This window comes from Xyrauchen texanus, chromosome 41 (assembly GCF_025860055.1).
Source record: "Xyrauchen texanus isolate HMW12.3.18 chromosome 41, RBS_HiC_50CHRs, whole genome shotgun sequence".
In the NCBI taxonomy this organism is placed as follows: Eukaryota; Metazoa; Chordata; class Actinopteri; order Cypriniformes; family Catostomidae; genus Xyrauchen; species Xyrauchen texanus.
The window spans coordinates 11,562,852-11,588,793 of NC_068316.1; the positions used below are offsets into that span (position 1 = coordinate 11,562,852).

General features: G+C 38.1%; 1 protein-coding gene across 2 annotated transcripts in view; it reads right to left on the reverse strand.

The window, feature by feature from the left end:
* The window catches only part of sh3kbp1 (SH3-domain kinase binding protein 1), a 62,523-nt gene continuing 36,581 nt past the window's right edge, over nt 1-25,942 (reverse strand). The window contains exons 3-18 of one of the 2 annotated variants that reach the window (XM_052113937.1): nt 20,144-20,267; nt 18,198-18,304; nt 17,957-18,086; nt 16,108-16,301; nt 10,680-10,746; nt 10,459-10,553; nt 9,903-10,004; nt 9,498-9,549; nt 6,908-6,979; nt 6,423-6,582; nt 5,425-5,498; nt 5,037-5,146; nt 4,247-4,396; nt 3,768-3,988; nt 3,478-3,541; nt 1-877 (exon numbers count right to left, since the gene is read on the reverse strand). In XM_052113937.1, the coding sequence (XP_051969897.1) occupies nt 839-877; nt 3,478-3,541; nt 3,768-3,988; nt 4,247-4,396; nt 5,037-5,146; nt 5,425-5,498; nt 6,423-6,582; nt 6,908-6,979; nt 9,498-9,549; nt 9,903-10,004; nt 10,459-10,553; nt 10,680-10,746; nt 16,108-16,301; nt 17,957-18,086; nt 18,198-18,304; nt 20,144-20,267 (1,761 nt within the window). In that variant the 3' untranslated portion in view covers nt 1-838. Of the gene's footprint in view, nt 878-918; nt 3,542-3,767; nt 3,989-4,246; nt 4,397-5,036; nt 5,147-5,424; nt 5,499-6,422; nt 6,583-6,907; nt 6,980-9,497; nt 9,550-9,902; nt 10,005-10,458; nt 10,554-10,679; nt 10,747-16,107; nt 16,302-17,956; nt 18,087-18,197; nt 18,305-20,143; nt 20,268-25,942 lie in introns of those variants that run through there. The other variant, XM_052113936.1, reaches the window with a different exon arrangement.

The window sequence follows — 25,942 nt, forward strand, 5'->3', positions numbered from 1 at the left end:
GTATCTTTTTTTTTTTTAATAAAATCTGCACACGTAATTGCATTTTAGTACATTATAATATAAAAGTATACATAGCAGACTTCAAAGAAATACTCAAGAAAACAAAATGTGAGTTGTCTTATTGTCATCACCAACGTACTGCACGAGAAATAGGATAGACAGAAGAGTTTGGAACACTCCAAATAAACAAGGCCTCAATGTGGGGTTGCTGTGGAAACCATTAGAGGTGTGAATTAAAACACATCTTTGCATATAATAAAAATAACAGAAGGCCTCTAATGCTAAAGAAAAGAACTTGAAGTAAACAGTATTTAAGTAAAACACACAGTTTCTCCTTCATTTGATGTTTTCTCAGACTAAAGTTCAGAGGCAGTACCAGAGAGGGCCTCGGGGTAACTGTGTCATGGTTGTGCAGAAGACAAGCTAATGGACACCGCCAACACCTGTCTCCAGGTGTGGGCCCTCAGCATCGTTGAGCCACATGAACACAGTAAGGCCACACCCAGACAACGGGTCTGTGAATCAGTGCCCACTCTGAGCAAAATATGCAAAAAAAAAAGAAGAAAAGCTTATTTAAAAAAAACAAGCACACACACACACACACACACACACACACACACACACACACACACACACACACACACACACACACACACACACACACACACACACACACACACAAAAGTGTAAATGTGAATGGGGGGTTAGGGGGTAAACATTTGTTTTCTTTAAGCACACGTTCTGATACATTTTTGTTCTTTTTTTGGCACAATCTACTTTATCTGGGGTGTGAAACCTCAGCCAAATCCTTCATCTCATACATCCAGCAAGTTTCAGTTCATTTTGACAGAGATTTCTTTATATGCTCCACTTCCATCTACAATAAAGATACAAACAGTTAAACACAGGAAATGTACACAACCATAAGGGCTGTCAAAGTTAACACATTCATTTATGACATTAAAATAAAGTGGCAGTCAACCGGGGGGGGGGGGTTCTGTTGGTTGATATAATGCTTATTTAAATTATATACTAAATATACAATATCCATTGACAAGGCTGACAGTACATTTTCAAACTGACACTAGGCAAATTGGCCACAGTTATCTGCCAAAAATCTAAAAATGTCCAAATATTGGCTAATTAAACTGTTTGGCCGATATATCGGTCTATCACTTCATTTAATATAAGTTAATTATGTTTAACACCATTTAAAAACCCTGTAAGGGATTTTTCCGTGGAAATGTATGCAACAAACGTTCCTACTTCCTGAAAGATATTAATTAAATAAATGCCTTAAGATATCTCACCTGCCTCTGTGACAGCACTAGACTCTATAAACAGCAAACAATAATGTGTCCACGGTCTCTGATGCTTTCTGCCCCATCAATCATTTTGCATGTTCACATAGTGTTGTAGTTACAGTGAATTATTATGCCATGTTGTTCATAATAATTGTCAGGCGAGGGCGCTATTTTGCTGCATTTGTTTTTAACAACCGCTTCTGCTTGTGTCAGTCTCAAAGCTAATATGATGCCTTTGGAGTGCAGGTTTTTGGGAAGAGGGGGCGTGGCTAATCCAATAGCTCAGTTTGTGGAAATTCTTGAACGGATAAAAATAGCTTACAACACCTATAAGTAATTGTTCAATCAAAAAATTATAATTCTCTCTTAATTTACTCATCCTTAACATGTCACAAACTCGTATGGATTTCTTTCTTCTGCGAAACACGAATAAAAATATTTTGATGGAGATATGATGTGAATATACAGTTTATACATATATTTTGTCTGTTTTTACCCAAAACCGATTGTATCACTTCAGAAGATATGGATATAACCAAATGAGTCATATGGATTACATTTCTACGACCTTTATGTCCTTTTTGGAGCTTATAAGTGTTGGACGCCATGGACGTGCATTGTATGGATATATTCACATCAAATGTCCATCAAAATACCTTTGTTTGTGTACCGCAGAAGAAAGAAAGTGATACAAGTTGGAGAAGGCATAAGGGTGAGTAAACAATGACAGAATCCTAATTTTTGGGTGAACTATTCCTTTAAATTTATGTAATACAAATTTGTCTAATTTAACATTATGGGCACTATTTTAAAACCACAACGTCATGTACATGAAGCTTTGGTATTTTAATACAAGCATGTGCTAAGTCTTAGGAGTTTGTGTTAGCATGCACGTGAATGGGTTTGGTCAAGTGCAATTTAATTCTGAGTTTCTTCTCCAAAAGAACTGAATATTGGTGAATAATGGTATTTACATGGCACTCCAGAGTACTTAAAAGAATACCACAGTACGTGTCCAAAAATATGGTAGTACCATGGCAATTGTTTTGTTAGTGATTTACACTGCCTGGCCAAAAAAAATAAATTGCATGCTCTAATAATTTATGCGACCACCTTTAGCTTTGATTACAGAGTGCATTCGACGATGCATTGTTTCGACAACCTTATGCAACGTCACAACATTTATTTATGTCCAGAGTTTTCGGGACAGTCGAACCACTCCGTAAAGTCTTCTCCATCACATCCCAATGGGGTTAAGGTCAGGACTCTGTGGTGGCCAATTCACGTGTGAAAATGATTCCTCATGCTCCCTGAACCACATTTACAATTTGAGCCCGATGAATCTTGGCATTGTCATCCTGGAATATGCCCGTGCCATCAGGGAAGAAAAAATCAATTGATGGAAAAAGATGGTCATTCAGGAAGTCAGCTGACTTCATTTTATTGTCACATAAAGTTGCTGAGCCTAGATCTGACAAATTGAAGCAACCGCAGATCATAACACTGCCTCCAGAGACTTGTACAGTGGGCACTATGCATGACTTACTTTCACTGTTAAACATAGCCGTGAATTCTACTGTCGAATTTTAAGATGTGACTTCAAGCGTTTTAGTGATCTCCGATTACGATCATTCAAGATTTTTTTTTTACGAAGGTGACGGTTCACCGCTATCCTTCCAGGTTTTAATAACATGTTGGACAGTTCTTAACCCAATTGCAGTGATTTCATCAATCTCCTTAGTTGTTTTCTTTACTTGATGGAAGCCAAAAATGTGCCCCTTCTGAAACACAGTAACTTAACATTAACTTCCACGACCACGGGATATGTCTTCCGACATGGTTGTTTAAGTAATGAGAAGCAACACACTGCATCAGTTAGGATTAAAAGAATTGTTACCAGCTGAAACATATTAATTACTGCAATAATGATCCAATCAAAGGCTCTCAAGCCTTTGATTTCTTAAATCCAAATGGCTACTTTTTTTTATTTTTTATTGGCCAGGCAGTGTATATTGAAAAGCACATTTCAGCAACTTTAAAATTCTATACAAATGAAGTTAACAAAAAAAAAAAATGTATCACAATTATTTTGATTTACTGGCAGCCCTAGAAATAATTATTGTTTGTATTGTAAATGGCCATATACAGCAGGAATGCTGATTGTAGTACTCACCTGCAGTGATAAACGAATCCTCTTTTCTTCATCCAGCTCACTTACAAGCTGTTTGATTTCTTGTCTGAGAAAAACACATTAGACAACTATAAGACACCAGCAATTATGTCCATAATATTTTTTCCCACCTCTCTTGTCTTAAGCATTTCCTTCTTCACTTCCCTCATTTTCTTATCCATTGTATTCCCTTTTTTGTCCCCTGTTCCTCCCTCTTTCAACTTCCTTCCCTCTTTCATCTCTTCACTATGTATATTTTTCAACTACCCCCACCCCATCCCCCCTGTTCGTACTTGTGCTGGCTCTTCATAAGCTCCACAGTTCTTCTCAGGTCTCGTAATTGTGCTCTGAGTTCCTCCACTGTAGTGACACTCTGTTCATTCTTGCCTCTGGCATCGATGGAAGGGGAATGGGGCCGCAGACTAACGCCACCCTGGTGAAGAGAAGCTCCACTGCAACCAGAATATGAGGGAGGAGTAGAGGGCTTGGGGGGCAGAGTTGATTTCTCAGAGGCCTGTGAAAACCCCCCACAAAGTATCAGTATAAAGCCTTGTCAACAGTACCAATACTCACTATCAAAAATTTTACCATACATTTTTGGCCATTCCACAGGGCCTCAGTCTCATGTGTGTGTGTGCGTGTGTGCGTGCGCGTGTATGTATGTGAACAAGTATAATTCTTGATGAGGGTGCTCTCTTGTGGTAGGACAGGGAAGTGCATGCAAGGGAAGACTCAGGTTGGGGGAGGAGGACTGGGTGTGGGAGGGGCTTACTGTTATGACTGGTATTGCCTTGGGTATCTTCTTGGAGTTGTCAAGAGTTTTGAGAGGGATTGAGTCCTGCTCCTCCTTTCCCATCTCCTTGTCTCTCCTCTCTTCCTCTGGAGATGGGGCGTCCAGGAGGTCAGGACTAGAGAGAGAGGACTAAGAAGGAGAGAGCTTTAAATTATCGATTATCACAGATAACCCACAGACAGGCAGAGAAGAGTAAGCCCAAGAGACGATCACAGATAGCAAATACAACAATCATATCTGATGGGTTAATGCTGCCAGTTTAAAAGTTTTGAAAAGTCACAAATGTATGACAAGTCGTCAGTTGATTGCATTTGATAGGTGTGAAAAAAAAATGTGATTAGAGGGCTCGACAATAAGAACGGCCAGTAGCTAACTTTTTTAAGGTATCCTACACCTTTTGACCAATCCATTTCTGACCAATCATACGTTATTGCAATTTCGACAAAACATCCATGTTAACTAACTAGACAACTTTATCTCGGTGACACGATTTAAATCAGCAGAATTTGCAACAACTGTGTTCAATACATCATAGAAAACCTAACGTGTCAGTTTGGAAGCCACATTATCACAAGTACATAATACGCAAACTTAAGATTTAGTAACAAAGCTGCTTGGCCTACAAAGGCAAGTAACAGATTCTCTCACCCTGGCCCTGAGCCAACATGCCATCCTTATTGTTGAGCCCTGGATTGGTTAAAAAGACAAAACCAAACAAACTCGGTGCCCATTAGTGTGTTTGTGTGCTCGTTTTTGTATGTGAACTCACAGACGTGAAGATCTGCGATCGTGGCCGTCGGTCCAGCACACGTGGACGTGATGCTGTGGGGTGGTTCAGCTTCTCTGTGGATGAGACGATGATGTCGAAGTCTTCTACATCTTCATCCGAGCATGACATGAATACACGTAAACACACAGGACCACATACATATCACATAGATACATATGACATCAAAACATACAAAAAAAAACACCACTGATTTCAGCACGTCAGACTATAATCACACATCTCCAGAAGTACAGAGAATGGAACCAAATGAAGATGGACAGAAAGCTCTAAGTCATGTTATAATCTGATTAGGAATGGTTTATCATAAATCTTATTAGTAATGCTAGGGTAATTCTGAATTGGAGGTCAACTCTTAACAAGGACTCACCGATATCTAAAGATTTGTCTGTAGAGCCACGGTCAGCCATCCCACCACTGCTTTCAGACTTCGGACTGTCACCCCTGGAAGAGATATTCCATCCAGAAAAAAAATAACTTTATTATAAACACTAAAATAAAGCATAGTGACATGTAAATATAATTGAAATTAGGGAAGGGAATCTTCATTAATTTAACGATTTTATTTTATAATGATTCCATTAACGATTATTTTATTACTTTAATACAGTATTCATTTTTGGGATTATACCTTAATTTAATATGTTATCATGCATAAACTCTGAACTTTGAATGTGTAACATGATAAATTCATTTAAAAATGATCGACTCGTCATTTGTACACGAATCAGACTCCATTAGTCAAGGTTACATTGAAGCACTTTGGAATGAAAGTGAATGGGGCCAATTTAGGAGTTTTTAAAGGCAGAAATGGGAATCTTATTTTATAAAAGCAATTACGTTAATTCCCCTGTCAAATCTCATATAGTATATGAGCTGTAAAGTTGTTGAAATCGTAATTATAAGTAATTTTAGGGTTTGTTGACATTACATCGTCAAGTTGTAAAATTGGCTATAACTATACACAGAAATGGTTAGTCAGCTAATTTTATCACATTTAAATCATATTAACATGCAAACTGTTTATGTCTTGTGGCTATACTTTTGAAAAAGTGAGTATTTTAACGTTTACGGGTTGGCCCCATTCACTTCCATTGTAAGTGCCTCAACAGAACCCAGAGTTTGTTTGTTTTTCAAGAAATGGAGGGGCAAGTTTTTGTGGTAATTAATGTTATGCCAAAAATGCTGTTGATTGAACTTAACTTGTATTGAACCCGGAATATTCCTTTCCCAATCCAAATTGACATGTAGGGAAAATTATTTTACAAGTGTTGAACATAGCTACAGTATACTGTAATATGGTCTGCAGAGAATCTAAGAGATTTCAAGATATTTGTTTCTGTGTGTGACTGTGTGTATGAGACTGACGATATATTGGGCACGGCTGGTCTCTCAGGTCTGTCTGGGCGTTTGGGCGGCAGGGATGATGGTCGATTCAGCGAGTTGTTGTTCTTTGGGGGGAGGGGCTTCTTTGGAAGGACAGCAGGATGGGATGCCTTCAGACTCTCAGCCACCTTCATCTCCTCACCTACATGTAATCATCATCATCATCCTCAACATCGCCAATTATGCAATCATTATTCAAGGTAAATTCATCATTATTAAATGTTACAAAATGGTAAGGGTTGGCATATGTGGTTGTTTACTGGAAAGAATTGTCAAAAGCAAGTAGTGAGAGAAAATATTATTCCATGAACTCCCTGAAAACACACATACACACGCACACACACAAAGCCTATCTAAACACAGCCCGTAGAGCAGCAGGTTTTACAGTGAAAGGTCAGAATAACAGAATGCAATTTGGTCAAAACAAATTAAAGCAGCAGAATGAGTTTCAGAGAGATTTTCGCTACCTTTCTCCTCAGTTCTGTATGGGAGGGATTCGGGACGTTCTGGTGGTACCTTTTTCACCTCTGTCTTTTTGTCTGGGGATCAAGACACAATATGAGAGTTGAATAGGGTACAGCTGACTCATTTCCAAGCTTTCAGCTAAAGTCACATAGAAGCATGTCACTTTTATCCACCTGAATTCTGAGCTATATCCTTTTTAGTGGTCAACAGATATGGGTTAAACTCTGATATTTCAAAAACAGGGTGCTTGATGGCTGATATATGCATACTACAATCGCAATATTGCTGAAATTAAAAGAAAAGTGATTTTACACAATGTTTACTTAAAATCCATGTAAATCGGTTGAGCATCAGTCCAGTCAGGCCTGTTGTCAGTTATGTCTATTTAACCAGCCTGGCTGCATTTCCCATTATGCTCCCTCATGCCATCCCAGATATGTATGACATTCTGTCTTCAGCAGAACACAAAATAAATGATGACTAACCAATTTCTTGCAAGTTCTTTGAGACATAGTATAAAATAAATATATTTATGATTATATTTTAATGTTTGATTTAATGTACCATGTACCATGATTAATTGCAATTAATCACAAAAACTGTGATTAATTAGTTTCTTAATTGATTCCCAGCTAAAATAAACAATTCAGTAATTGTGCCAGTTTAGCTATTCTAGCAAATTTTTAACTGTAGTCCAAAACTGCATAAAAGCAGGAATAAGAATACTTAAAGCAAAATAATACATGCACATTATTGACAATGCATAAAGCATGTTCATTTGAGATGATTTTCTGGGCAGTCTGATTCCTATTACACATATTTACAATCCAGAAATCACTAAAAAGTGATTCCATTAAATATTATCCAGATACTGTTTATCCACAAGGAGGACTCAGAATTCAATCTATTCAAACTCCAGGACAATGTTCAGTACTGCTTACAGCGCAATGTATACTGTATACTACGTAATATTTTTTTTTAAATAGTATGTGAAAGGGTATGCTTTAGCCTTTCAATAATAAACAGTTAAAACTGTAGAATGCTACATTGTCACATGACCTCACTACACTAAATATTTAATTCAGTGCTGTCAAGTTACCAGCTCATAAAAAAACATGGTTATTTTGTATTTGAACCCTTTTCCAGTTAATTTATTACACTACAAGAGAAAGGTTACTGTAACTCAAAAGCATTATATCATGGGATACAGTATCCCACGCAGTATGCTCTGTGTTATACTGCACATTTTAGCAAATGCCGAGTATACATTCTACATACTACAATGGTCCATACATAACCTAGTTATCATTTTCACTTAATAAAACTGGTTTCATTAGGGGGCCAAGCAGAGAAGTTGCTGGAACCCTATTGTAATGGTAAAGATTTTCTTTTTTTTCTGCCCTAAAAGTGTCAGGTACTGTAATTCAGATACCGTAAGTCGTGGAGACACCAACATTGGCAGGATGATCCCAAATCTCCTTCACTACTCATGCACACAAACGACACCCATCTGACTTTTAAGTTTTGGCTCATATCTCTGCAACCGTAAGTGCTAGTATCGAAGTTCTTAATTCCTCCGATTCCTTAAGTCATGTCCTACAAAATGTATATCTCCGATTTCATTTCAGTCTACACTGTTTTATGCTATTTAAAAATTTTTGAAAAACCTACTTTTTCTAACTCCTCCTAGACTGTTAGTCCGATCAGCATGCAATTTGGTATACATCATCTACAGACCCTCCTGACAACAACTTATCAAAACAATTTTGATATGTGAAATCGTTCCGATGATATTAACAATAAAGTTCCTTTGGTTTAACACAGTTTGTGTAATTGATCAATATCTACTTAATCGCAATCTCAAAAAGTAACCAAATTCAGTACACAGTCAACAGGATGTTTAGAAGACGTCAGCAAAGTTTTAACTTTGTCATAACTTAACAGCATTTCAGCAACAAAGTTCAAATTAAATATTAATCTTCTTTGGTTCAAATCGAACATATTCTTAAAAAATCAATTTGACAAATTAACAAAAATGGCTGCCAACAGCCAATAAAATTTCAACACCTTATAACTCGTATTGGGAATGGCCGAGTGTTATGGAAATAACAATACACAAGCAGGGTGTCAACTTGAAGCCGCACATCAAATTTTGTGACAATTGGATACACGGTTGTGGTATAATCAGCTAATTCGCGTTTTTGCTCATAACTTCGGAACCGTATTTGTAGCTTCTCTGAATCCAACATCATTTTTTATTCTAGGGGCGCTATAACTTACAGCAATCCTATTTTTGCAAATGTGCTCAAAGCAGGTGAACTGTCACACCAAAAGAGCTGTCCACAGCATCCAGAGGATCTTTTCTGTCTCGCCATATCTGCTTGACCACCGACAATAGTCGTTGCGGCTATATTTCCTGTTTGTGATTTTATGCTCACAAACCGGGTCATGAAAATAAATGTAGCTGAAAAGAAAGTCACTAAACGTGGAAAAGCTGATGTAATGAGAAGAAATACAGAAAAATGAAGAAAGAAAGAATGTTAAAACTAAAACAAGGGATAAAGACACAAGAGTTGGAGAAGAGTTTGTTACCTGTCATCTGTTTAGTGGTGGGTGCTGCGGGTGGAGGTGGTTTCTTAGGTCTCTGTAAGCATATACACAGTTAAAACACACAGTCCATCTATTAAACACACACTCTCGTAAACACACAGTTCACCCATTTAAACACAATCCCTTAAACACAAAACCCACAACTTCCCAAAGGAAAAAATGACATTGAAACATCAAAGGAAAAAACATGCTGATTAATCAGGCCAAGGGCAAAGTGAGAGGCAAAGGTACAGGACACAAGGGAACATGTGTGTGTCTGTGTGTGAATTTCACCACAGCTCTCCCTCCGATCAGAGACTGAGGCCCTACGTCACACAGGCAGGGAGCATCCTGCTGGAAACAGTTGAAGTGCGTTTGTGTCAGTGAGAGCAATTAATAAAATCTCACCTCTTTTTCTACCTCAGGAATGAGTAACTTCACAAAGTTGTCTGGAAACAATCCCTTTTTGCCGTTCAGCTCTCCCTGCCACCAACCAGCATCTGCACAATCCTACACACACACACACACACACACACACACACACACACACACACACACACACACACACACACACACACAGCACAAGCACATAAGTGACAAAAGCACACATTACATATTTCATGATATAGTGTGACAATGCTCACTACATGCTAAATGCTTTAGTTTTAATTAGGGCTGTCAATTAAACAATTCAATCACATTATACACTAATAAATTAATCAACATTAATATATCAATATTTGCTAATAAAAGCCCCCAAATGAAGATAATCTTTAGACACTATTGTGGCAGATGAGTCAAGTTTGTTTTATTTCCATACCACAGAACATAAGACTTTCACTGGCCTACAGTCAAAAGCAATACACTTTGCAAATGAGTTTGTCAATGAATTATGCTAATTTTCAACAAAATTATTTCTACTCGAACGTATTAAACTGACAGCACTAATTTAATTTAAACTCACCTTACTGATTATCGTAACAATTTCTCCCTCTTTGATTGACAGCTCATCTTCATTCTGAGCTTCATATGGAAATATAGCTTTGCAAAACTCCTTTGCTGAAATTTGAATTTTCACAGTGAAAAATCACGCCAAGAGCCAATAATGTATTTTTGCATACAATTTTGGATATATAAATAATTTAAGCATTCAAATATTTCACAGGTGTAATCCGATCCCATTACCTTTGCCCTTGTTATCAGGCTCTGCCTTCAGGGCACCAGCTGGGGGGGCTTTCTTCACCATTTGAGGCTGTGGGGAGGAGTAAATTATTTTTACTCATCAAATACTACATTAAACATGTAAACGGAAATGCATAAGAATTGTGGAAATAAACTGGTGGTGTTATATTTTAAATTGATATCAATTCACTATAAAAATGTAAAAATATTCCAGCTAGAGTTTTTAAATTAAAATAGTCAATACCAATACCAGTAGACTTTTACTTGTATTTAAATTTTATAATCCTCAAAATCAATTTATATACCACAGCAAAAATGAATATTGTACTACCGAATACACCATTTTATAAAAAAAAATATTTTATAAATGTTTCTATTATATAAATGCCACAGTGAAAAATAATACCAGCAGGGGGTGCTCACCCTACGGTCTGTGTGGGTCCCAATGCCCAGAGTACAGTGACGGGTACACTATACTGTAAAAAGGCACTGTCCTTCTGATGAGATGTTAAACCGAGGTCCTGACTCTCTGTGGTCATTAAACATCCCAGGGCACATCTCGTATAAAAGTATGGGTGTAACCCCGGTGTTCTGGCCAAAGTCCCCCCATTGGCCCTTCTCAGTCATAGCCTCCTAATAATCCCCAACCATTAACTGGCTCTATAACTCTACTCTCTCCTCTCCACCAATAGGTGGTGTGTGGTGAGCGTACTGGCACACTATGGCTGCCGTCGCATCATCCAGGTGGATGCTACACACTGGTGGTTGTTGAGGAGAGTCCACTGTTCACTGTGTAAAGCGCTTTGAGTGCAGTGTCAGAAAAGCAACATATAAATGTAACGTTCATTCATAATACACAATTGAACACACTATTTTATTTGAAAATTCATATATATATATATACACTGATAAGCCACAACATTAAAACCACCTGCCTAAGATTGTGTAGGTCCCCCTCATGCCACCAAAACAGTGCCAACCTACATCTCAGAAAAGTATTCTCTGATGATATTCTTCTCACCACAATTGTACAGAGGTTATCTGAGTTACCGTCGAATTTGTCAGTTCGAACCAGTCTGGCCATTCTGTGTAAAAATATATATAAACTCAGCCAAAAAAAGAAACTTCCTCTCACTTTCAACTGCTTTTATTTTCAGCAAACTTATCATGTGTAAATATTTGTATGAACATAAAAAGATTCAACAACTAAGACATAAACTGAACAAGATTCACAGGCATGTGACAAACAGAAATGGTATGTGTCCCTGAACAAAGGGAGGGTATCTGGTGTGGCCCCAGTATCTGGTGTGTGTATTTCCCCATACTTCCACCAAGGCACTTGCAAGTTCCTGGCCATTTCTGGGGGGAATGGCCCAAGCCCTCAACCTCCAATCCAACAGGTTCTAGACGTGCTCCATGGGATTGTGATCCGGGCTCTTCACTGGACATGGCAGAACACGCCCTAGAACTTGACGGACACTCCACCTCCAAATCGATCCCGCTCCAGAGTATAAGCCTCGATGTAACGCTCATTCTTTTGACGATAAACATAAGTCCGACCATCACCCCTGGTGAGGCAAAACAGCAACTCGTCAGTGAAGAGCACTTTTGGTCCTTTTTGCAGTGAAAAAAACATTCTGGTCCAGTGAAGGTCGGATTGTGCCCATAGGCGACGTTGTTGCCGGTGATGTCTGGTCAGGACCTGCCTTACAACAGGCCTACAAGCCCTCAGTCCAGCCTCTCTCAGCCCATTGCGGACAGTCTGAGCACTGATGGAGGGATTGTGCGTTCCTGGTGTAACTCATCCTGTACCTGTCCCGCAGGTGTGATACTCGGATGTACCGATCCTGTGCAGGTATTCTTACACATGGTCTGCCACTGTGAGGACGATCAGCTGTCCTTCCAGTCTCCTTGTAGGCATCTCACAGTACAGTCATTGCAATTTATTGCCCCGGTCACATCTGCAGTCCTCATACCTCCATGCAGCATGCCCAAGGCATGTTCACACAAATGAGCAGGGCATCTGTCTTTTGGTGCTTTTCAGAGTCAACAGAAATGTCTCTTTAGTGTCCTTTGTTTTTATAACTGTGACCTTAATTGCCTACCATCTGTAAGCTGTTATTTTCTTAACGACTGTACAACAGGTGCTATGTTCATTAATTATTTATGGTTCAATGAACAAGCATGGAAAACATTGTTTAAACCCTTTACAATAAAGATCTGTAAAGTTATTTGGATTTTTACAAAATTATCTTTAAAATACAGTGTCCCGAAAAAGGGATGTTTCTTTATTTGCTAAGTTTATATATTATACAAACTCTGTATATTTATATATATATATCAATACCACAGTAAAACTAATATGCTATTAATACAATATTTTATTTAAAAACATATTAATATAAAAATCACACCAAAAACTAATTAAATACACAATTGTATTTGAAAAGACATTCATGACTTGTATATTCTTAAAGTCCTGCAGTTGAAAAGTTATTCAGTGAGCTATCAACAAAGGGCACAACCAGTAACGCTGACCCAGGCCCTGGGATAAAGGAGGCCCACTACATGCTTCAACGAATCACAAAAATGATGTATTTATTGGATAATAAAAACTAATGTGGGGTATTAGTTAAAAGAAGTTGTGTGATTTGGGGACGGGGTCACACGTTACTGTATAGCCTACTCATTCTGCATGGCAGAAGGCACCCATAAAAATGTTGTCCTATGCCCCATGAATTTAAATGACAGCCCTGCATATTTGTATGAATAGCATACTGTACATGTGGCTGTGTGTATCTGGCCTCTTTCCTTAAAGAGAGCCACAAACCTTCCACAAACATGGCAGGGAATCTATCCAACCTGACATACAACAAGTTCTTTAACACCCCACACTCCCAGTGTGGCTTTAACACACACATAGACACACACTTCGCTCTGTTCACTCAGGAAAAAACACTTCTAAGACTCCCTTCCTTCCTCGCTTTTCCTCTCATTGAGAGCAGTCATGATGGAGTCAGACTAACAAGCGCCATGTGGCAGCCAAATGTTACAATGATATAATAGGAACATCATTACAACATCTAAGCAACATCTGGCAGTCTGTACCCTTAGGGATTGCTCTTCTAATGGGCCTCACATTATATCTGTGAAGACCCTACAATGATTTCCATCCCTCAAAACACCGTCACCCATAAACCTATATCGCTGAACCAATATCAAGGCCACATAAAACAACAAAAATACTAGCCATCATATTTAACAGCTCTCTTCTAGTGATGAAGCCACAGCTTTTCAATATTAAAATCTTCATGGAAAAGAATCAAAATCATGGATCAACAAACAAAGAGAAACAGAGATGTTATATTTACCTTCGTCTTCGCAGACTACACCAATTGTCTGCTCAAGGACGAAAAATGTCAAAGTGATCCTTCAAAACAAATGTCCAGTTTGAATATACCTCTCTCAAGTACCGCCTGCAAGAGGAACCTCTGTCTAGCTTTCGTTCTAACTAAGGTTCACTGCCCCTGAGTCATGACAATCTCTTACAGTCACCCTACTTCTGCTTTAAAGCTGCCCTAAAGTCAGGAAACCACTCAAAGGGAGAGGGAGAGAGAGAGAGTGAGAGTGAGTGAGAGAGAGAGAGAGAGAGAGAGAGAGAGAGAGGGGGAAGAGTGGGGGGGATATGGAAACAGCACTGTGTAAGGGTGTGGTAAAATTTGTATATGGGTAAACCTGCAGTATATTGTGTAAATGAAAGCTTTTGTATGTCACAGGTGAAATAGTTAAGCATTGGAATATATACTAATATACAGAGAGAGAGCCTGCAGAGATTCACTTTCAATCTAAAAAAGTAAGGCTGAGAAAAGAGACACAAAGCACAGAAGATGTCCCATAAAGTCTTCTATGACAATTGACTTCCTGTCTCAGTGACCGACAGTACCCAATTCTGTCTATGTGTGCCATCTTCCTTTAAACACACCCACACACTTAATAAACACAATAACTTCTTAAAAACAAACGGTGGCTATGGATGAAATTGAATAGTACTTGCACTGATTAAATGCTTTTGACTGAATACTGTTTCCAACAGAGGTATGCCACATTGTCACAAGACCTCACATGACCAGTGGGTGTTTTGCATTTTTATCTGCATTTGAATACTGCACACATTATACCAACGTGGTCACATAGAATGACATTACTATACTTCAATTTTTGCAAGATAATTTTTTACGTGACATGTGACTTGTCCTCAACCTCCCGGATTGAGGTGAGTATCCGTGCTACCACAAGGACTTACTAGTGGGGCTTTTCCACTGCACGGTACAACTACTTTTTGGGGGTTTTCCACTGTTTTTTTAGTTCCAAGCAAGCCGAGCCGATACTAAAAGTGACGTAAAAATCCTCCAGATCACTGATTGGTCAGGGAGAATCATTACTACCAGCGTCACTGGATTTCCGACACAGGACATCAACCCGCTAGTTTTAAAGTTAGCAACAGCGATAACAGTATAATTTGTTCACGCGACTTTCGAATTGTGAAAAAAGAAATGGCTGTGCGCAAAACAACGGGGTGGTCAATAAACGAGGTGCAGACTGTCCACTCGCTAGAGGAGAAAGAAATGACGTGAAACTAAAAAGTCTTTCAGAAAGTGAATCAGCTGTTGGCCGCACATGGCTAACACCGGACCTACCAACAGTTTAAGGAAAAGTAAAAAAAAAAAAAAAAAAAACTAAAAAGGGACTATAGAACCATCAAGTAAAAGTGGAAGTGGTTCGACCAAATGGATGCTATCTGAACCGGCGAGTAATGGGAGGGAGAGTGCCCTGGACTCTGCAACAGTGTTGATCCACGATGGAGGATGGTACGTTTTGTTACCTTAACTCTATACTCTGCTTGAAAGCTTCACTTTCTTTAGTTGACCAGCTACTTGAAAGCTTGCATCCAAAACAACCAGGCCAATTTAACTGTTACACTTGTGTAAAAAAAAATTATATAATCAAAACCCACCTGTAATATTTCCACATTTGATTAAACAAATAAACAAAAGATACAAATTAAGCCTGAGACCACTAAAGGGAGAGAATGATGGATGAAGAGAGGGATGAAAGAAGCAAGAGAGAGCATGCATGCCTCTCTCAGTGGGATAGGAAAACAGGAAGGTTTTATTGAGCAGGAGACTGTGGGGCCAAAGGCAGAGAGAACACAGGGGCCCATGATACCTCTTACAGAGACAGCCTGGCTATAATTACTAGAAGAAATACAAGGGAATCTTTAGTCCCCCACACAGACACACTCAAAATACTACATTTAACATCAAATGACTATAAACTAACCCATACCCTACACCTAAATGAAAACCCACAAAGTATACCAACTCCCACCATAAAAATATGCAAGAAATCCAACAGAAACATACAAACTCACCTTCTCTGCCTCATTGTCCATGTCCACGGAACGTGGGCGGAGCTTGATTGGCTGGTCTTTGAAAATGTCCCCGAAGCCAAAACCTCTAACCTTTTTGGGTTGAATCTCAGAGCTAGAGGAGATGCTGCCAGTGTCAGACTGTAAACTATTGGAGTCACCACCATCACTCTCTGAGCCTGTGCTGTCCTTTATACCTGCAACACACACAAAGCTTGTATTTCAAAGGAGGACTAGGAGGATTTGCATGCATCTTTGCATGAAACAATTATCTTGACAGCTATAACATAATTTTGTCTCTAAAATGAGCACCGTCCATGGCTCCTCATGAAAGATTCTTTACCCAGAGTTAAGTGTTATATTACCCAGGCATTAATAAAAAAACAATTGCAAAGGGCTTTCAAATACACTGAGGGAGTGACAGTAAATGTGTCATCTTTCTCTCTTTTGATTGCTGTACTCACAATATTTTCTTCTTTTGGAAAATCATGGTAATATACTTGTGCGATTTTTCTCTGTTGCTACTGAAGCAAAAGGAAATGTAACACTCATATTTGCAGTGGTCATCTGTTTACTTCTATACGCCATTTGTGCCATTTATCCTGCTATAGTTCACTTTTGTTTTGTATGGTGTATGGTCATGTGATTCAGAGATGGTGCAGGGAACATATGGCATACTTTCATACTACTCTTGCTATTTTCTGAAGTTTATACTGTACAGTAGAATCTATATTGTGCACAGAATGTACATTTTCTCTGTATGCAGGAAATTCCTAAATGACCTACATCTATCAAAATGTGCAGTATACAAGCAAACAAGTAATCTCAGTTGAGATTTTTAACATCTTTTTCTTGACTTTATTTGATTAGACAGCCAAATGTTACATTTCTACATACAATTGGATTAAAACTGCACAATAACAGTTGTATTTCAAAGATGATAACTGGATGCCAAAAGGCATTCTGTTTCACTTATTTTCTAAATAGTATATACTATTTTTAGTATATAATAAATATAATACTGTATAAAAGTGTGACACAGTCCTAAATACTATAATAAATAAGTACTATTATATTATATAATATTGTATACAATATATACAGCACAAGATGCATTAAGTAGTAAACCTAGTATTCCATTCAGAACATAGCTTGTACATGAATGGAGGTATTACAAGGAATTTGTGATTGGTTGGGGTGGGGGTAACGTGATTGCCTTTGAGTAACACAGAAATGGAAATACCAAGGCAATATGTGCTGATAAGTGTCAATCACCATTCAATTTCATTGCATCTGTTTTCCATTCAATGAAAGTGAATAGTGACTGAGGCTAACATTCTGCATAACTCCTTTTGTGTTCCCCAGAAAAATTAAAGTTACATGCATTTGGGACAATATGAGGGTGAGAAAATAATGCCAGAATTTTCATTTGTGGCTGAACTATCCCTTTAACAATGATTTGACACTCATCCAAGATGATCCATCAGTAGAATGGTGGAGACTGCCCTCCTTTTAACCTCATCACACACAACAACATCACATGACTCGCAAATCCTTGTGGGTAGCCAGTAGCGTGAGTCACGATCACTGTGTGAACTGGTATGAATCTTCAGTTTAAGCATCTGTTAGAAAAGTGGTTGTTTGATGGGAAATCTCCACTATTCTAAATGATAAAGCCAATTCAGTGATTGGCAATATATTTTCAATGAAAGGAAAAACACATCCAAATGCTCCAGAATCAAATCTGAGACACTTTATGATGACCTGAATGGCTAGGAAACGGATTGGCTAAATGAGAAATGTGTTTTTTTTTAGATTTGGTAAAATAAGTATTTGATTGGCGCAGACTGACTGGTTCTTGTGCTGCGGGAGTTGTCCAGTGTGGCCTGATCTTCCATCTCGGCCAACAGCTCATTGGTGAAGTTAGAGGGGAACATCCCAGTTTTGCCATGGAGAGACCCTTCCCACCATCCCTCCTCCACCTTAACAAACAAATACACACAAACAGATGCACTTTTAGGATAATAGATATGATTATAAGAATGAGTAAAGCCATTTGTTAGACATATAACATGACTATGATCTTCACTCACCTCTCCCAGAACCTCAATTACATCTCCAATCTTCAGTTCTAACTCATCTTCGTTCTGTGGAGTGTAGCTAAAGGCAGCTTTGCAACGCCTTTTTCGTATTGCCTCGCCTGTTTAAGAGCACACAAACAGACATATAAACAAATAATACATTTTCCATCTATCTATCTATCTATCTATCTATCTATCTATCTATCTATCTATCTATCTATCTATCATGTAAACAACAGAGAAAAGTGTTCCATTTCTACATTTGACAACTAGGTGTCTCTCTTTGCTGGCAGCTGATGCTGAACAATTAGCAGATTTTGCTCCAGACTGATCACTAAATACATATTTCTTTGTGGCTCATGAAACAGCCAATCTTTCAAAAGAAACCTTCAGTTTCACTTCTCTACAGAAACTACATGGAGAAAGCAGATTGACTTTGGGCTAACCCTAAATTTGTCCTCTTAATGTTAGCATTGTGCTGCTTTAGCACCATTGAGAACCCCTAATAATATACAAATAATATGGAGAAACCCTTTGTGATCTGATATGCTAGATACATGCTTTTTATTTCTGTTCCAACAATCTAAAAATCAAAAACATTTTATTTTTTGGGAAGCCAACGTCTCTTTCTGCTAAATAAATTAAAAGCACATGAACCAACATTGGTTCTCTTGTCTGGAAAAGCAGGTGAGATTAATTCAGGGCTCTGAACAGAGCTTTTGTCTCAGAAACAGGCTACCTAACCTAAGGAGTATTTCCTTTAAACAGATTTCACTTTGAGAAGTGAAAATTGTACCCAGTAGATCAGGGGTTCCCAGTCTTTTTTTATCAAATGTACCTAAATTATTTACTTGACATCTCAACTGAGATTTATAAGTAATGTTGAATTTCAATAAATGTAATGAATTTACCAACATCTTCACGTTTATTGCAGTTTATTCCATTTTTTTATTATTATGGAGCGAATCTTTGGAAATTTTACCTTTAAGAGGGCATTTAAAAACACAAAGCATGACATCCATTTACATCAAATACGTCAGTAAATTAAATAAATGATTAGAAATACATTCTAAATCTGACCAGATCTGAACACGATGACGTAAGTCATTTCTGATCCTGTCACAAATAATTAGAACAACCAATTGAATCATGCATTTGTATTTAATTTAATAAATCATGCATATTGTATTTATTTGCATTTAATTTGGCATTGCCATTTCTATCTCATGAAATCCTTGCAGTGGTGCAGTTCCATCACAAACCCCAGTTGGGAAATGCTGCAATGGATAATAGTAATTTAAGCGCTTTCAGTTGATCTCACTATCATTCTGAGGTCTATGATCATGGAAAACCAGCCAATCAGAAAGCGCACTCAAATGCTGAATGTGTGTTTGGCTGTCCCAGATGTACCGTGACAACACACAGACGCAAGTTAATCAAGCCAAACCTCATGACCAAATCCAAATCTGACCAATCAATGGGTTCACAGTGGGGCCATGAAGATTATATGTGAAGCTTCCCTAATTGCCTGGGTAAAATATATCTAATAACTTTAAATTACTTACATGTCCCACATACATGATTTGGTAGGTGAACTGTAAATGGTATCTGGCCAGGGGAGAGCTTAAAAAATTTGACTGTAATAACTTTCCTGGGCCCAATCACACTCATTCCCCACCATGACTGGTCTGATGGCCATATTCTGGACTTGTATGGATAACTTGGCAAAACTGAGAAGGGTTAAGAGTCTTTGCAATAGTTTTGTAGATTTGTATTTCTTGCTATTCATCTGCCAGAAGCAAACCTGACCCATATCTTTGGTCTAGTTGATATTTACCCAATCACAAAATCTCCTCCTTTGAGACTGTGAATAATAAGACTCTGGGTGTGTTTGTGTGGGTGTGTGTTCTGCTGAATAAGTGCTAAACTACTTTTCCAGACTGATACAACAGGACTACCTTTCTTGGCAGGTCTGAGGCTGGGTTCTGATTTCGGGCTGGTGCTGCCATTGGATAGGACTGATTTGGATCCGGCCAAACCTGACTCCTTCTTTAACTCCTTTTTAGAGTCCTTCTTTATCTCCTATAAAATGGGAAACAAACAGACATTACATTTATTGAAACAGTAGGGGAAGCAATGACTAGTTCTGCAGTATGCAGTAAGTATACTGTACAGTATGCTAAAGTTTTATGCATGAAATACCTGAATGACCTACTGTACTTTATTTGCCCAAATGTACAGTATACAACACTGTATTACTATATTGATATTACAATTTCTGTTGACTTAAGTATAAACACTGGCTATGTGTTACAATTTCTGTTGACTTAAGTATAAACACTGGCTATGTGGTGCTTGACACAACAACATTGACTCAACCAGTGGCATGAGTATGTGGCAGGACTATCTATTTGACCAACCGATGGCAGTCGGATGTAGTGTCTTGGAAACCTTTATAAAAACAGCTTTTATTTTGCAACTTGGTGCTGATAGTGACAAATAATTTACACACTTCACTTATAAGATATATTTTTTTTTTTACATAAAATTGGATTAAAAATGCACAATAACTGGATTTTTTTCTGAGACCATAACTGGATGCCACTCCCTGAATTAAATATACAATGTAATGAGGTCATGTGACAACAATATAGCATATTCCTGCTTGAAACATTGCTAAATGTGTTCTGATTGACATGCTATTAAAAACATTTCATAGGGAATATACAGTACATACTGTGCAGTATTCACTAAGCAGTAAGCTAGAAGTCAATTCCGAACATAGCAATACACAGTTTGTGTGTGTGTGTGAAAGCAGGTTTAAGTGGTTTACGAGGACTTTTATTTAGGTTACATTTCTAGTGTCCCCATAATTCAAATTGCTTAAAAAACATACTAAACGAGGTTTTATTGAAAATGTAAAAATGTTGAAAGTTTTTTGTGAAGGTTATGTTTAGGGGTAGGGTTAGGGGATAGAATCTATAGTTTGTACAGTATAAAAATCATTATGTCTACGGATAGTCCTCATAATGATAGCTGCACCAACGTGTGTGTGTGTGTGTTCGTGTAATAGAAAGATACAAATCGAGAGACAGACTGAGGGGTGGTGATGTAGGTTGTAGTGCACCAGTGCAAAGAGGCACTCATTTCCTGGATGGGCAGTGCAGTAACTGAGAGGAACTGTCAACCTAAAAAACACACTCTGGCCTTCAGACACTTCCCCATCGGTCAATTCATCTGTTAGTAAAAGTAAACACTCTATCTGTTCCTTATTACACCCCTCTTCTCTCCCACTGTTCAGGGACAGTTCAGCAACATGAGGGTCAATTGATTGGGGGGGGGCTCTCCCTTTATGGCCTGTGCAATGGTAAAGTGACTTGTTAAGAAAGAGCTTCATCATCTCTGTCACCCTTTCTCAATTTCCTGCATGTTATCTTTCTTTGCTTTCAGTGCAAGTTCTTTCTGCACATTTTACTCTCTCTCTCTCTCTCTCTCTGACATGTTATTAATTTTTAGAGGAAAAAGACACATATCTGCTTGCTGGATGTTTTATTCTTGCAGATCAAATCATCAGTCGGCAAATGGACAATATTTAAAACAACATCATAAAATTGAGTTAAACACACATGTACTTACACATATACTCTAAACACATACTCTTCAAGGAGCACATCTAACCCTTTTTAAAGATCACATGAAATCAAAATCAGAGTTTTGTGGCCTTTAGACCATAGTTTTTAGCTTTGAAGCCATCTATATACTAATATACTATTAACATTTTACAAATTTTACTTAAAGCAGGTTTAGCATTTAAAATTAGCCTAGCATTTTCAGTTTTTCTCTTCCAGGAAAACAATATTGATGACTCATCCAGTACACAGATTTCTGTCCAGTAAAATCTCTCTAGAATGAAAATGTTCCTCCACTAAATTTTGATACCAACCAGCCTTTGACTAGAAAATGCAAGTAGCAAATTAAGGTTTGTCTTCAACTGTGCTCACACTCTTGCTTTTTATATACTGGCTATATAAAAGTAGGCATAAGCCCTTCAATATGTCCCTACTGTATTTTAAGCTACAGTCAATACATTTCATGGGGTCTTTAAACCCATTTTGGGACCTTATTAAACATTAGGGTTGAACCGATGTATTGGCTGCCAATTTTTATCAGTCAATAATTGACCAAATTAAAACCATTTGAAAATGCATATATATTTAAAACAATGGTTGTGTGGCAGTGTGGAGGGCGGGGCCGGGTCGTGATCCTACGCACCCGGTGCCGCATTAGGCTAATCAAGCCTCCGAGGTATAAAGGTCGACTGCAGGGTGTCGTGTGGGAGAGAGAGATCGTTTACGGACATGTCCGTCATGTGTGTTTGTCCTTGTTCAGGCGGCTGGGCTCCTCGTCCCCCGGCAGATGGCCGTGGCTGCTCTGTTGGGGTGGACGGTAGTGGCAAGAACTCTACTACGGCGTATCCCTCCTCCTTCCCAGGTTTCGGCACCAGTGTAAAAGGGAACAATGGAAAGGAGGAGGCGAGAACCGGCTTGGCGATATAAATGATAGTTTTAATGAGAAACTTAAAACAAGGACACAAACACACATGACGGACATGTGTATTAGGCTAATCAAACCTCGGCGGCTTGATAAGCCTAATACGGGACCGGGTGCGTAGGATCACGACCCGGCCCCGCCCTCCGCCCTGCCACAGGTTGATTTATAATTAATTAGAAATACACTTAGTAAAAACTATAATACTAACAATAACGCCAATATGTAGAAGGGTTGGTACTCCTAAGAACATGTAATATTAACTCTCGATTTTCGTAAGGGTTATTATCCAGAAATAATCAAGACACACAAACAAGAAAGTGTATCTTACACAGTGCGGGAGGTCTTCCGTTCTGAATCATTTGCAGAAATGAGCCCTTAACTAAAGAAATGTTTCTGTTTGGCAGATTTTTTTCTTGAGGGTGGCGAAAATCACCTGCTTGCATGAGATGCGACTGAGACAGTCATGGTTAGTTTTGTTGTTACGTGCATCGTGATACTACAATAATAGACCGGTGTGCAACACAGTGTCATTTAAACGGTCTGCATATCAAAGCCGCGGCAGACGCGTTTAAGCTCATAATGTTAAAGTACTCGCCTGTTTCATTCCCCCTCTCTCTCCTCAACAGTTCCCGGTAACATTTAAGTGTCTTGTCTCATGATAAAAAGGCAAATATCAATACAACTAATATCATATTTACCATCTGCTAATATGAGCATATCTCGTTTAAACAGATGTAATAAAGCAACCTCACACAACTTGAGCAGATCCAGCATCCTGTGGAGCGCTCATTTATTTACCTAGCAGGCGATCCAGGCTGTTTAAAATGTCAGGAGATTGCTACTACTCGTTGGATCCGCATGAGCGAGTGAGTGCAACCAAAGTCTTTCCAGCAAGTCAATCCACTGTCGGCCATGTTTGGAATGATCTCGTGAGACTATTTCCAATCATGACAGCACAGCTCATATCTACTTGAATGGAGAAAGACCGAAATCTCCAAAACATTTTGTCAAGATTACGATCAAAGAACATATTTCAAATCAGCAGTAAAATCTGTCAACACTGGTGTCATAAATGGTGCATCTTTACCTCAGATTAGGTTGAGAGATAACATAAGAGTTATTCAACCAGATAGCTCATGTGCATTTCATCATCATGCATTTAACTTCCGCTCAACAGACCACACACTCAAATGCAAAATACACACAAACACAAGCACTTAAAGGGCTAGTTCACACAAACATTTTAATTCTGTCATTTCCTCACGTTCTTGATTTTGCCATCCAAACAATGCACGACTATATGCTTAGTGGCATTTTATTATTTGCATTTTACTGCTATCCATCAGAACAGACCTGCGACCCAAAAATAGTTCCAGCACGGATTTACAACACAAGTGCATCCACTCTTTTTGATGTTTATCAGATGTTTGTATACAAAGATAACACTTTAAATAGAACACAATGCTTTCCAGATGATGTGCATTTGCACAGATGTGTCCACTAGGTGTTCTTGTGTGCTTACTGGGTTTGGTCTTGGCTTTCTAGAGATTTGACAATGTTGTGTATTAAAGTCTGTGAGTGTGTGTTTGTGTATTTTCCCTGGCCCTACCATGGGAAATATGAAAGAGAGAGAATGAGAATGCTACTAGGCCTGAGGTTGGATATACACTAACAATACACATAGACACATTTTTGTAAAGAATGCAGTGAGATATACAGAGAATAAGAAAGGACTGAGTCCGCAAAAGCAAATAAGAGCTTGAGACCTTGAGCAGCAGATCACAACAGTGGTTCCTCTAAATTACTGTATTGTGTTGGACATTGTGTAAACAAGGTTTGATGAACACACATCTGTGTGTGAACCAGAAACATTATATCAAAGAAAAGCCTTGGAAACAAAATTCCTTTCGCTCTTATCAAGTTATTTGTGATGAAAAGAACACACAGCAACACCATTGTGACAGCAACTCACAATCTGTCTGTTAGCAGCAGAAAACCAGTGTTTGGATGATTAGCATTGGCAGTTTACCCTACTGGTAGAAGACATATCTACATATACCTACACCACTGATGGCCATTTAAAAGTAGCAAAATAAAATTACTAATATTAATTGTATTAAATTATTTTAAACAGTAGAGCACAACAGTCTTGTTCAAAAAATAATAAAATATATATTTTTTTCCATAGGTGAATTTTAAACTTCTAAATCTTAAATGACAGACCTACCATGAGTTAAAAAAAAAATTGCATAATAGTGCAATTTTGAAAATAGTTGAAAAACTACACTACCAATGATCCTGAGGTGGAAAATGTACCAATCAGATAATGGACATAAACAAACAGCAGCAAACGAGCACTGCACTATGACGCACTGTGAAATTCACATCGAGTCAGTCTCTCTACATTCTTGAACTACTATATATCTTAAAGTTTTGCTTATAGAATTAGCTCAGTCGTAATGCTTCATGGGATTGTAGTTCATTCCCTTACAAAAGTGTATAAAACAGTCTTCTACATTTATCTTTTTGTCTAATTTTAAAATACTTTTTGCTTCAAATCAAAGTTTTTTTTAACATGTGATTTACCTCAGAGCTGGCTGGTTTGTTTCATGGCTTAGAACTCTTGAGTGAAGTACTTTGTGAAAACCCTATTGTCACGTCTAGATGTGTTTTTGTTCATGTTTTGTGTTTGTCTTTTATTTTGTAAAGTTTAGTTCCTGTTTCATCTCATGCGGTTCCCCAGTCATATGATCCTCCTGGTTCCCTCCAAGTTTATGTGTCTTGTTTTCTACTGGTTCATATTCTTTTTATTTCTTTAGTTCTGTTATGAAATTGGTTCATGGTCATTGTCTTGTTATCTTGTTTATAGTTCGGTCTGTTCATTGGTTGATGTTTCCCATGTCCATGTACTTAAGCCGCATGTTTTCCATTGTGTCTTGGTCAGGTATTGTGTTTGTAACTTTTGTTGTTTTGTTTCAAGTCAAGTCAAGCCAAGTCAAGTCATGTTTACGTTTATGATTTGTTTCATAATCTTACCTAGTCATGTCAAGTTTAGTTTAGTCTAGTTCATGTTTATGATTTGTTCAAGTTTAGGATTAGGGTTTCTGAATACTATGTATGTAAAGTAATCTGCACTTGGGTTCTTCATCTTCACGTCATCGTCTTCATAATTTCCAGTGCCAGCACATTGTTACACCTATGGACAA